General features: G+C 37.3%; 1 protein-coding gene across 8 annotated transcripts in view; it reads right to left on the bottom strand.

The window, feature by feature from the left end:
- Nucleotides 1-14,809, bottom strand: part of TP63 (tumor protein p63) — a 266,146-nt gene that overhangs the window by 87,945 nt on the left and 163,392 nt on the right. For all 8 annotated transcript variants that reach the window (XM_054553125.2, XM_063722391.1, XM_063722388.1 and 5 more), the window contains one exon: nucleotides 156-410. In XM_054553125.2, coding sequence (XP_054409100.2) covers nucleotides 156-410 — 255 coding nt within the window. The remainder of the gene's footprint in view (nucleotides 1-155; nucleotides 411-14,809) is intronic.

Below are 14,809 nucleotides of genomic sequence, written 5' to 3'. Positions count from 1 at the left end.
TCTCTCTCTCTCTGGTTCAGTATTAAATATTCAAAGACAAATTTTCCACCATGAACATGGAATTGCTAAACTGGGAAGGGGGAGAAATCCCTGGGACGTGGTGAAGCCCATCCTTGGACTTGGGGGTCAGGTATGTGCGTGCCCGCTGCTCTTACCGTCCAGGTGGCCGACTTGGCGGTGCTCGACTGCTGGAAGGACACGTCGAAACTGTGCGGGCCTGGGTAGTCGGTGTTGGAGGGGATGGCGGGTGACGGCGAGAGGGCATCGAAGGTGGAGCTGGGCTGCGCGTAGGGCGAGGGCGCCGTGACGCTGTTCTGCGCGTGGTCTGTGTTATAGGGACTGGTGGACGAGGAGCCGTTCTGAATCTGCTGGTCCATGCTGTTCAGGAGCCCCAGGTTCGTGTACTGTGGCTGCAAGGACACCCAGAAACCCCAATATTAGCCGTTGAAGCCACAGATCATCGCTCCAAAATAAGGCATCCATGGGTGAATGCATTCTACAGAGATGGGCCTCAGGTCGGAAGCACTTCACATTCAAAGTAAAACCATTGATTTTTGATAAACAGAGAAAACAAGAGAAGTCCGAGCATGTGTGTGTTTGTAACGGCTTTTCCAGATCACTCAGCTCTATGTGCCACCTCTGGAGACTGACTTCCTACAGAGCATTTGAAAGTAGAGTATATGCTTATTCACAAACTAGGCAAAACGTTCCCAGTGCTCAGTAGCTGCTTAGGAAGTCTTTAAATAAATACTGCCTGTTATTCCATTTTGAGGTTGTTGGTGGGGGTTGGGGCGTGTTACACAAAATGAGAAAGACCACTTGATAGGTATGTTCCAGAGGGGATTTAAGTGTTAAATTGTTGCATGGGGGCAAAATCAAATGACCTTCGAATTTTCTCTTAATCTTGCAATTCTACATTCTGTCCCAGAGTACCAAGAGTGTACCACCCAGCCCCCTAAGGACTGGGTTCACAAAGACTGGAGGATCACGCGTAGCGGGGTTAGGGACACCCAACGATGTATTTTAAAAAGTAACATGCTATTGGGAGATATACCTAATGCTAGATGACGAGTTGGTGGGTGCAGCGCACCAGCATAGCACATGTATACATATGTAACTTACCTGCACGTTGCGCACATGTACCATAGAGCCTAAAGTATAATAATAATAATAATAATAATAATAAATAAAATAAAATAAAATAAAATAAAAGTAACATGCTAGTAAATCATCCAAACTGGTCTAATTTTTTTTATTTGTTCTTTCATTTTCTTAATAGAAATTTATTCTTTTCTAGAGTAGAACATTTGTAAGAGAAATACCAACTACTTATGAAGAAAATTCTACGCTCAATATAATTCAAAAATACATTAGCTCATGTATTTCCTTCTGCCAAATGTTTTTATGTCTTCTATGTGAATGGGCCCAAGCACAGAGTAAAAGTACTCAAGAACATATTTATGAAAGAATAAATTAATTTTGCCTCATTTACTCTACAACAAACTTGACTATATTACTATTGGAGAGGTAAAGCATTTGCCCTAGCATCCTCTAACACAATGACTGGGGCTTTCGGAGCTGAATCTTCTGGTTCTGAGTTCAGGGCTCTGTCCGTGCCATCAAAACTGTCAGCCTGAGTAGGCAAATCAGCCTATCGTTATTTCTAAACCTGAGCCAAAATGAACAGAAGGGGCAACCAGCTTATGGTACAGTTGTTTTTCCTTTGTAAAACCTTCCAACACATAGAAATCTTGTTTCATCAACCTAATGAATGAGAAAAAAAAATCAAAAGCAAGATTAAGGCAGTCCTGTTCGTACATATTTTATAAAGGAAATAGGCCTAGCTCTTCAGTTGAAATGTAACTGAGAGTCCCAGATTAAGTAAAACTATAGAGAAGAACAAACTTACAAAGAAATAGGAGCTAGGCTTATCTTTTTTGAAATTTCAAATTTTTAATTATTTAATTGAACTTTTTTTTTTTTTCCGCAGGGGGAGGAGAAGTGGGTTCTGCCATTCCATTCAGTCCAGGAAGCATTTGTCTAAATGTTAATAGTCACATGCTCATTCCATTACATTCATGCATTCGCATTCCACTGCCGAATGCCATGTCCCCATTTGCTCTTCAAATAACTATTAATCTCTTTACACTTATCCCCATGCTGACAAGAGCAGCTGTTTGTCTCGCCTTCTCTCCCTTCTGACTTCTATAGCAGCTATCCACCGCTTATCCACCATCTTCAGCTTTCTCTCCTGGCAGGTGTGGCCAAACTGCAGGTAAGACAACTAGGGGACAAAAAAATAAAACCTGAGCCCATATAAATGGTCCACATCCCGGCTGAACTAAAGCTCTTAGGTATCCAAGCCTGAGGCAACAGCCTCGGAAGGGGATTGAAAAGATATTCTTTGTGTTCAAGTTAAGGGTCAGTATACAAAGCACTCTTGAACGTCCTGTAGGAATCAGATAATGCTCCCAAAGGCACGTGCCTCCCTACAGCAGTACAATTAGGGAGGCAGCCGTCCCTGACAAAAAGGACAAAGAAACTCACAGCACTTTCTCGCAGGCAGTAAAACGCCTGCTGGGCCACCCCCTTCCCTCCTGCTTCTAGCTACACAGAAGGAACCCCAGCTAACTAATTGTGGGCTTGGATGAGAACAAAGACACACGGGCCCCTTGATTTTTTTTTTTTAACCCAATATAAACGAAGAAAAAGGTTTTGGGACCACACTTTAAAAGCCAGTGAGCAAACACTCTTCAATTCAACAAGGACTTAGAAAAAGAGAAAATTCCATGTAAGGGGCCAAAAAAAAGTGTTTGCTTCTGTTGTTTATTGGGTGGGTTCTGAACAGCAGGAGATCCATGTCCAGGGTGGTTTGGTGAAGGCCCCCCTCCCCAAGGGGGTAGCAGGAAAATGTCCTTGACTTGGTGAACTTGGCCTGCCTCTGAGCCACCTGAGGAACTGTGTTTTGAGCCAGGGTTTTTGGCCTTGAGGCAACATTTCCTCAGTCTCCCTTTGCAGTTCGAAGTATACGGTGACTCTGTTGCAATACTTTCTTCCTTCAAATCCTGCCATTGTTTTATTGGCCTGCAATTAACAGGACCTCAAAATAAGCCATGCTCCTTTGCGCACTAACTGGCCTTCCTTCCTACTTCTCCTTGTGAGTGGGCCTGGGCAAGGTCGGCTTAGGCTGAAGGCCTCCCAGGCTGTTCTTCCACTGTCCTGAAACAGTGTTTGGTGCCATATAAGGCCAAGGGTAAACGAGCCTGATCTAGGCACTGCTTTATCCTAGGGCTTCACCAGTGAAGTTAATAAAACTTACCTGACTAACTTGAAAGTTGGTTCCCAGAAAACACATTTCTGGTTTATAAATCTCCTGTTATGCTCCTATGACATTAATAATTATCTGTTTTTGATGATGTGTTTAAACTGAGCAGCAGAAAATAAAGAGGCCATACTTTCTGGGAAATTTTAAAGGAGGAAATCATTTTTAATGAGATGAAAATGTTATAATGAATAAGAAAAGCTAGTGACAATTTTGAGAAAGGGTTTAGGCTGTATATTGCTATATAATTTCTTAAGTAAACTGATTTTACAGATATTAAGAAAAAGAAAGGGAAAATTCCATTTACTGAGGAGTCACAAAAGAGTCCTTTGGAATGATAGAAAGACTGAACAATTGAGAAGCAACAGAGAAGCAGAAACTATATTTCAAAAGTCATTAATAGCAATGTGGGTACTGATGTGTCTACTTTTAAGCATCATAGTTTTAAATTATATACAGTTCCACGTGAGATTTTGTACATAAGAACAACAAGATTCGTTACCAATGCTAAATCCTCAATTAATATAACATAAAGGTATATTTCTTAGGATTGATGAGACATCAGCCTACTACACAAAATAAAAGTGGGAAAACACATTTCAATTGAAACGCTTCTCAAGTAATACTTTACAGACATATAAGCCAAGTAGTATACTCCGTTGTCTTTTCCTGGAAAGCATAAAACTGACACTACTAACTTTGAATGTTAGCTTAAAATGAACAGAAACAACAACAAACCCACCAAAGTCAGAACTGAATGACTGGAAATCCATTTACATACTTTTCTTAGTTTATTAAAAATCAATAAATTCATACTTCAGAAGTTAATTTTTAAAATATCTAGTTTAAAGAAAATATTCTTATTTACCTATTCCTTTGATTTAAAGAAAGATCGCGTGTGTTAACAGGGTACAATTGGAGGCCAAGGGCTGGCCATTATAGTCAAGAAGAACGAGTGTTACCCAGACGCGTCCAGCAAAACAATTTGTAGTGCTCAGTGCAAGATGAAAATGCAGAACCTCTTGTTCATAGATTAAGAATTTCAAAATGATGATAGCAAAGCATTAAACAAAAAATGGTGCTTTTCTAAGATAGGGCCCTGTGTGACCAATTGCAGTTTTTATGCCCATGAAGCTGTCCCAGGTCAAGTGAATAATATCTATCCCTTATTTTCTATCACAGCAAATCTGGTGGGGTAAAGGGAGCAGTACCTGTTGCCTTATTTACTGCCAATAATTCCATAACAGAGGAGAGAAATGTGTATTATGGTGGTATGTTAATGCAATGCTTATTGACAATGACAAGTCAAAGAGTCAGTCTCAGAGATCAGAACATGAACACCTTCAGATCAGCCATAAAAACAGCCCTTGGAAGAACTCCATAGAGCCCCCATGTCCCATATGCATGTATTTCTTAGGTAACAAAAGTTATTGGCATATTTGAAATGAAATAGGAAGTAGGTTCTTCCCTTCTAAACACGAGGCATCTTGATTTTGGAATAACCTTAACATACCCTGCAGACACTCAAATAATGAGTGAATGGAAATGTTATATGTCTATCTCAGCATGTCTGAAAAAGAGGCAGTATTCTTTCCATAAAACATAAAGGCAAAAATGAACACAACTTCTGTGATATCTACTGTGAACATTATAGAGTAAAATACGCAATTTCCTGTGATTCCAAACAGATGCTTCATTTTCTATAAAACAACTTTGAAATAGAAGAATCAGTGTTTGGACCCTGGAAAATTTATTTGTAGTTGTGATATATTCAGGTTCCTCACAAACTAGCTGACCTGATCACAGAAAGGATGAAGTACACCTTGGTCACAGGGACTCGACATATTCCCTGCAATCACAGAACACCCTGAGGGCATTCTGAAACATACAGCTTGCATGGTAGGTATAAAGATACCCAGGTGCTGAATCTCAAACTGTTTTCATCATGAAGAAACAAAACTGTGTCAATATATATTGCTATAACTCAATATTAAATAATTGGATTTATATTTACTTAAAGTTGATGATGTAATTATTTTCCCCCAAAAGTATTTAACATCAAAAAGAGATTCCAATGAAGCTATTTGACCAGTGCAATAGAAATAGGGATTTACCTACAATTAGTATTTTTGAAAATCTCTCTCCACCAATTTATCTGTAAAAGATAATTTTTTTTTCTTTGAGATGGAGTTTCACTCTTGTTGCCCAGGCTGGAGTGCAATGGCACGATCTTGGGTCACCGCAACCTCTGCCTCCCGGGTTCAAGAGATTCTCCTCCCTCAGCCTCCTGAGTAGCTGGGATTACAGGCAGGTGCCACCACGCCTGGCTGATTTTGTATTTTTAGTAGAGATGTGGTTTCTCCATGTTGGTCAGGCTGGTCTCAAACTCCTGACCTCAGGTGATCCACCTGCCTCAGCCTCCCAAAGTGTTGGGATTAAAGGTGTGAGACACCGCACCTGGCCAAGAGAATTTTTTAAAATGTCCTCTTTTTCAGATATTACTATCCATAATAGTAAATTTATGACACTACAGCAACAATAGTCAACAATATATAGTAAGAGGTTATTAAAAAAATGGGGTAGGGACCAAATCAGGGGTAGAAGAGATTACTGTTGGGATATATAATCATAATTTATCTCGATTCAACCAGACCTTTGTTATGAGATACAACAGCATTCCCAAATTTCACTTGGAAGAAATTGTATTTATAATCCATGAGTGACTGTTGGATGAGGCTAGGGGATTGAACACGCTTCAGTAATCCTTACACTTCTGTATGGATCCTAGTAATGCAAAAGAACTCTGAACTCAGACTTCTTTACATGGAGTCTAAGTCCCAACGCTGCCACTAGTGCGCTGTGCACCTCTGGGCAAGGTAGCTGAAAAACTTGTGGACCTTAGTTTACCATAATCCAAAGTCTATGTAAAATTGAGGAGACTGAATTTGAGGATTCAATGAGTGGGATCTCCAGTTCTAACATTCTGTGACTTATGGCCATCCTCATCTGTGAAGCTACGTTAAAACAATGCTATAAGACCGTGCTCAAAACAGTTTTCTAAGCTAACTGTTCTCTCTCTATACAGATGTCCCTGACCAAACTTAGAAATCTAAAACATTTTAGGCAGCACATACAGTTTCCTCAGCTGATAACCACCTTTCACCTGAGGCTTCACGGAGGTGCTTTTATGAACATTCTACAGTCCCTCATGGGTAAAGAAAACAGCTTTAATTCATGGCCCTGGCTTTAAAAGCATTCATTCAATTATACTTCAGCAGAGAGAACTACATTTCCATCCCCAAATATCAGCAGGATAGTGACTTTTCAACAAGCACTGCCTAAGGGAGACATACTTGTCATTTTTTCGTCTTCTGCCACCTGCCCCACCTCAGAGAACGATGGTTTCTTTTATGCTAGAATTAAACACGATTGACTTACAGTGTTCTACTCCAGGTGAAGAAAAGGTATTGGTATTCAAACGTCAAATTAAAACACCATCTTTCCAACTGAAGAATTTATTTAGCATCACATTTTTCTCAAAACCAGATTTTATTAGGTATAAAATATTTCACTCATTTTGTTTTCTAAAATTATATAAAAAGTGAATACTTAATATATACTCATACAAAGAACAAAATATAAGAATAAAGTGTTTAAGCACACCCAAAACTATCAAGACTGTAAGCAGAGAGTTCACTAGACGTCCTGTGTTCTGACACAAAGTGTCAAGATTCCTTTGAGCTCCAAGATTCCATAACTTAGGAGAAAGAGCTCTAGAAGCCCCAATGGCAGGTGAGACAAATAAATACAAAGTTGCCTGATCAGGTGGACAACAATGTCAACAAACATTAGACACAACATTTGAAAAGACAGGAAGTGTGAAAGGTATTAAAGTTAAAACTTGATCCAAACGCAGCTAAATTAAAATGTGTAGAACTCAATTAAGAAAAATAAACTTTCAAATTATATTATTTTAGTACATACTCCTATAATAATCATGACAAATCAACAAAATGAAAATCAGAAGGCATCTCAACTCTGAAGGAATTATTATCATTTCTGTCAAAGAAGTATCAAACTAAGCAGAAAGCAGGACAGAATTTTAATATTTAATAATTTTTAATTCTGGTATTAGGGGAAATATTCAGAGTTTCAGTTTATTCCAAGTGAATCAAAATACGTTTGAAGAGATTTTCAATCTATAGCAATCAATATGTTTTAATAGCTCAATATAGCAGATATGGTAATATTAAAAGAAGAAAGTACATAGTAATAAAATTCTTCAATGAATGTTAAGCCATCTTTATGTTAAGCATACCACACTGCCTTTAGAAGCTCAGCAGTAATGCATCCTTGGTTTTGAAAGTGAGTTTAAAAATATTTTTTAAATAATGTTGGTAGTATATTTGTCTAGTTCATATCCTAAATTGTGACTTAAAACAATGGGTGATTAAATGGGATTAACATTTTATCACAGAAAATAAGCTTTCGTTACCATGACATGAAACTGAAAACATATCAGTTTCAATAAAGTAATGGTGACTATCAGGAGTAAAAATAAAAATAAAAATAAATTTTGAAACTCTGAAATCTACTTATCATCCAACTTCCACCCCCTCTATAAAAGAATATGAGCTATTACTTCTACTATTATTCATTCTCTTACTGAGTTGTAAGGATGTGTCTTAGTGTTCAAGTGCTTTGAATGGTATTACTTATTTCTCCTGAGATACATGGCATTAATATCCATGTTTTATCCATGTTTTATAGATGAGGAAACTGAAGCTCCACAAGATTAAGTAACTTGCCCAAGGTAGTGAGAAGAGCCTGGATGTCAAACCAGTAAATCTGGCTCCAGAACCCGCTTTCCTAAGTAGCTTTCATTCTGATTGCATGTAAATAGGAATCACTCACATTTCTGCCTGGAATTTTTATCTAAAAGTTACAATCAAGAAAAGCACATCTCTTTTGTTTGCTTTTTTTTTCTTTTTTTTTACTCATTAAAGCCAGGATATAAAAGTTGCCCCATTCTTAGTTAGAATGGGTATAATTGCAAAGGGTCAGAGACCCAACTCCTTGTAACTACCACTTGAAAGGCATTGCATATCTGATCTTGTCACTCTCAAGCTTAAATTCCTTGAGCAGCTCCCTATTCTCCTAGAATAAAGGCCTCAGGTCTTTAACGTGGCCTGTGAGGCACTATTTGAAACTCTGCTCTGGCCAAATAGAACTTTCTTCATTTTTTTAAAGGCTAACTCCGTCAGTCTTCAAGTCTTTTGCACATGCCAGCTGTTTTCCAATTCATTGTTCAAACTTTAGCTCAGATGTCATCTCCCAGAAGTCTTCTTTGACTGTTCAGACAGATTATTCTCTTTTGTTCCACATTTTCATAGCACTTTCCATTTGTATCATATAATCATAATAGAAATTAACTATATGTATAAACTTTTAAAAAATGTTGGTCTTCTCTGCTAGGCAATAAGTTAATGAGAGAATATATCTGGCCTATTTAGTACTGAATCCCCAATACCTGGGATAATAGATGCTCAGGAAACAGTTCTTAAAAGAATAAATGCAAAACATTTCAACATGAAAATTACTTGCAGAAAGTATCTCTTTTATTCTAATACGACTAATCATTTATTTTATCCTGAAGTAAGTCTGTGTCCAAATTGGATTCATTTCTTTATATGCTACTGTCAGACAAATGTTATAGTGCATCCCTAAATAATCCTATGATCTTTACTTTTTGTTTAGCTTTGTCTTGGTAGGTGGGAATTGTGCTTTTAGCTTCAGCTTTTATGGGAACTAGTAGCAGAATAGCCAGTCCTGTCACTTACAATGCAATGAGTAATACTTGGTAGCTCACACCTAGCTGGGAAGTTTATTAATGAGCTTCTACTTCCTTAAAACAAACACATACACACTTTTGTGCCAAGGCAGTGTTTTTTAACCTGATGGTCTAGGTTTCGTTTTGAACGCATCTAGGTCAGCAATAAGAACCTATATCTTTGTGCTCATATAATTATTCACTTCCTACTGATGGTGCACATGGCCAAATGCAGGTTGCTTTGAAAAGAAACCACCCAGAAACAAGCTTAGAGAAGGACATTTAGTTTCTGGTAGATAGGCCACAAAATTGGTCCCTCCCTGCCTAATTTCCATGATTTTATGCCCAGTTAGCCAGAATTCAGTTTAGAATAAAGCCACAATTAACAGTTTGTGAATGTATGTTTAAGGAACTGAGATTATAGTTTATCAGACTTATAAATCCTTTCTTGCAAATGATATAAATTTATGGTCCAATATAACAAACACTTAAAGGTTGAAACACTAGTTTTTATTTGCAACTGGAAAACTGAGGCTTGGAACAAGGAGTGTACTACTCAATCTTGTTAGACTATAGGCATTCAAGCGGGGAACACTGTTTCATGAGTTCTAATTTGCTTTTGTTTGTCAAATTCTTTACTGATTGCTACTTTTTAAATTATGTTTGAGATAATTAAAGTTTTTAGTGATTACTTTGCAATTAGATATGGTGACCTATATAACATTGGAGTGTTCCTCTCAGCTGTCACTTTAACTGCAAAATAAAACTCAAGTTTTGAGCTATGCAGAAGACATGCCTTACTTTTGAAAAGACACTCATCTTATTCATTTTATTCTATTTATCCTATTATAAAAGATATGAGCAAAACCAAAAGTTGGAATACCACGTTTAAGAGAAAAATTGCTTTAAGATTTCTCAGACATCCTTTAGTGATAACACTATAGAGAATTAAAAGGAGAGAGCGTTTGCAAATCATCAAGCTTATTCACCCAGATCAAACTACCCCCATCTCTGGTGAGGACAGAGAGAATTGCAGGGGATAAACTGAATCAAGGGAACAGTGCAGACGCAGGTAAACACTTTTAAAAAGGGCCTGCAAAGCAAGATAAAAATCTAAGATTTTTTTTTTTTAATCAAACACATTCTCTGTCCTTATGAGTAATCAATTACGTGAAAGCAGCACATACTTTACACTAATTACTTGATACCACACAAATCATCTGCCCTGTCTTTTAAAAACTTTCTTGCTATTTAAAAGATAATGGAAATAATATTGGGCTTATTAAAACAAACAAACAACAAAAACAAATGACTTGCAAGATGTGAAGGAAAACGACACAATTTGGTTACCTGCAGAACATATAGATAGAAGAGGCTTGTACAATATGTGGGCTTGCTTTATTTATTTTTGTGCACAAGTCAATTACAAACAGCCTTTTAAGTATATAAAGGACACCATATATTCCTAGGTGAAGATAGCCCTTTAAGCAACAACAACAGATGCATGTCCTCATCACGTTCAGAAAACATTACTGAGTGGCCCTGTAGGGGATACAGAGATAAGCATAAAACATCCTCTACCCTCCCAGAGTCTTCAGTCAAAGGATAGGGAGGAAGGATCTGGTGCACACAGAGAGCAATGAGGAAGAAACAGAGTAAAAGGGTTCAGAGGATGGAAGTGTTATCCTGAATGGGGGAATCTGAGAGCTTTTTCAGGGTTAAGTTTCTCCCCAGCAGGGCTTAATGACTGGAAAGGATTTGACCTGGAGATAAATATTTGGGAGTGAGGTGTTGGAGCGAAGAAAGAAGGCAGAAAAGCCCTCTTCTCTGAAATCTCACCATTCTGATTTTTAGCCTTTCAAGCATTTTGGGATTGTCTGTTGAAATAATTTCCCAGGCCTAAGGCTTATGAAGAGCTTTCTGCCTCACCCAGTGTTACTGTTTCTCTTCAAGTGTATCTTGTGGAGTCCTCAACCTCAGTCTGGTGACAGAGTCTCACACGGTCTATTTAAAAGTAATCATGCCGTTCCCCAAACATCTGATGTTGCCCTTTGAGAGGGTAATGGTTTTCCTTTTAATTCTGATTCCATCAATAGAGTGACACTAATCCAGACTGATTTGAGTAAACAGGGCATATTCCCCATTGTCTCTGTGATCTGAGAAAGAATAAACTTGAGAAAGATCACTGGCTGGGTTGGAAATGGCCCCTTTGGGTGTTTTGCGCAAGCTTAAAAGGAAAAAGAAAATGCCTGTACAGAGTTCTTTCCAAGGCAAGCTCACTTCGGGGGTGGTAATTCTCATAGGGGTATTATACTAAACTGCACCTATTAGTGGCTTTAGCACCAATAAGAAAGTAGAACTATTTCTTTTGTAGTGTTTCCAGCATAGCTGACAAGAGTGTTTCATAAATTTCCGCCTCTGGCAACACACCACAGCTTGACTCAAAATTCCCTCTTTCAGCTTTTATAAGGAAATCTTTTTGCCATTTAAGAAATACAGACGAGATGCAATTCAGATTACAAGTTTTGCATGAAATATCAATTTACGCTACACACACATTCACTAACATTCCAAAAATGTTTTATTCTTGCCAGTTATTCCCTCACCTAGAACCAACGTGTGCTCTATCTTAACCCCAGTTACTGAATTTTAAATTGACAGGTGAACATTATCTGGTGAAGCCATCTCAGCTCGAATCCATACAATGATCCATTTGTACTTTGTCTTTGAAAAAGAAGCTTGAACAACTTAAAAATCAGAATATATAAAGTTAGTCCATATCAAACATGAAATCAATCAACTTAGAAATAAGAAATTTATAATTTTTTTTTTGCAGAAAATGGACAAGAATAGTTTTTGAATAGTATAGGTGCTATATTCTCAGACCAACTAAGGAAATCAACTGTGGGGAAGTATAAAGTAAGACTTTTGAAAAGATTTTACAGACACTTCATTGAACTACTTAATTCTTTTAAGGGGGTTGTATTTAGTGGAACCTCACTGTTTCCCCTAACGTCTGTAGGACAATCATATGCTAACATTCGATGCTTTCAAAATCTACTTTTTGAAAGTGGAGGATTAGGTTGGTAAAAAAAAAAGAGAAAGAAATGAGTGCTAGCTTAGATGTCTCCTTATTTATCTTGAAGCCCAGTTCTCTTATCCACTCGCTTTGGCTTTAAATCAAGTCACTGATTCACTCCTTCCTCCTCCTATGGCCTACCGTCACCTGCCCTATTATTATCTCTTCAATTGCCCACGTGGTCTTCTTGGGTGAGATGGAAGTGATGAAGGAGGCTGTGGAAAGGGAGGATATTAATGTGGGAAAAGACATGTCTTCTCCCAATATTTATCTTCACATATTACATCTTACGTGTGTATCCTTGTCCCAAAGTCAAATTTAAAAATTTTATGGCAAAGATAATATCTTAAATTTTTGTTTTTTATTTGGTGGGGTTGGTTTTTAAATGGGATATTCACATGTCCTTCTGCTCTGTTATTTATTTCCCAGCCGGGATTCTCATTTTGAATAAATGTCTTATATTCAGCTTCAGGATTACTATTTGCATTTAGAGCAGTGACCAGAGAAAAGACTTGTGGTCCTATTTCTAAGACCACTATTTAATAAATAAAATTAACTCATAATAAACACAGAGAGTCAGTTTGAATTTTGTTCCTAGCTTTGATTAGTTTTAAAATGTCATTACTAAGTCCCTATAAATGATAGGACACCATATCTGGCTCTATAGAAATCTAAGGAACAGGAAAAGGTAATCCTCAACTTTTCAGCCTAAGGAATCATTCGGGCTAATTTTCTTTTCCTTCCTGCAAGATGTCATTCATCATCCCTAGGGTATGTGAAGTTTTGAATCTCGAATTCTGAACACTGGTCACACTTTTAAAACACACATAGGTTTCCGCTTTTAGTGAGATCAATATTCCAATTAACTTTTGTTGCTATTTCTACAAAAGCGTTCCATTTTGACATAAATAGTAAATACATATCAGTGTTTAAACCAACACATTTTCTTTTTAAATCAATATACTATGTTCCTTCATCTTCTCTGGCACAGTCCTCCCTTGTATTTTTATAAATTTTATCCCCTCTACATAGAATGTCTTTCCTCCCCTCACTCCTCATCTGAATTTCAGTTCTCAAACCATATAAAATATTACCTTTATCATAAACAGTTTAAACTCGATTTCACTCTTTTAAAACTTGGGATATCTTTTACCAATTCTGTATTATACTGGAGTCATTTATGAACCCCTCATATACTCCCTCAGATTATGAATTCATGGAGGCTAGAAGCTGTGAATTACTAATTTCTTCTTTCTTCACAGTGCATATAACAGTGACTATTATAAGTTTTCAGTAACTGTTGGGTTGGAAGGAAGTGTTTCTTTTAGTGGGGGAAATAATCAAAATGGTTTGTGGCTGGTACTTCAAAATCATTGTATCTGGCTTACAGCCAAATTTATACTACTTTTTCATTTTGGGGTGGAGTGTTAGTGTGTGGAAGAGAATGAAATAAGGAATGGGGTCTTTACAGAGTGACTATATAATTTATCTTCTAAATGGGACAGTTTTGAAAGTGAGAAGGTGTGCTATTAGTAATTATGCTAGAATAGTAGGCATAAACAAAGACAAACCAAGACCAATAGTTTCCAATTTGTCTATGGCAGGGACCATAGCTATTAAAAAGAGCACTGGGCAGAATATACACAGGTTGTATAAGACTTTAGAAACAGTCCATCTGTATCCTTCCAAAGGTCTAAGAGAAGTGATAGATATTTCTGCAAAACAGGCAGCCAATGTGCAATGCAGAGAAATGCATTTTCATACTTCTAGGCAATCTCAAGCAAAGCCATTTATTCTCCCTGTGCTCTCTAGTAGAGCTCCAATTACACAATTACACCATTCTTCTGTTCGAAATTCTTCCGTGGCTTTTCATTGTCACTATAATAAATGTACTCACCTCTCAGTGTTATGGTCATCTCTGAGCCACTCTATCTTGCATTTCCAACTTTACTTCCTGATCGTCTCATAATTTCAATTGCATTTGAACTATTTGATGCTTCTGAGTGTACCAGCATTCACTCCTCACCCCCCTTCCCTTTGCTGATGCTTATTTCTTCACCTAAAATCCTCCTTCCTTCTTATATTTCTAGAACTTGGAAATTTCCATCTGTCCTTCCAAGTGCAGCTTCATCTTACATATGCGTATAGACTTTCTTGATCTTCCTACATCATGGACTCGCTTTCCCTTTGATGCTTTATATTATCTTGCTCACACACTTAAAATCTCTCCTGTATTATAATTGCATGCATACTTAGCTCATTCCGCCAATGAACTATAAACTTCTTAGTGTAGGAATTGTTTCTTAATTATTTTTAGATCCTATATACCATTTTACATAATTGATGCTCAGCAAACATTTTTTTAAGTCAGTCAATTCTTCTTCTAACCTGTCTCTCTTTCTCAATACTACTTTTCATGAACATTGACAACGTAGAACTTAATCAAAAAGTATAAGTAAAAATTATAAAATGTTTAGAGAGGTGGCCCATTAATAAGCCACATTTCACTATTTTCTTGGGCCTACAAATTGTGTCCTTAACATTAGGAATAAGATTTAAAACTTAACTTTTGAATCAA

The sequence above is a fragment of the Pongo abelii genome, chromosome 2 (genome assembly GCF_028885655.2).
Source record: "Pongo abelii isolate AG06213 chromosome 2, NHGRI_mPonAbe1-v2.0_pri, whole genome shotgun sequence".
Taxonomy (NCBI): Eukaryota; Metazoa; Chordata; class Mammalia; order Primates; family Hominidae; genus Pongo; species Pongo abelii.
Note: the sequence above shows the minus strand (reverse complement) of the source record. Positions and strands in the feature narration are given on the sequence as shown.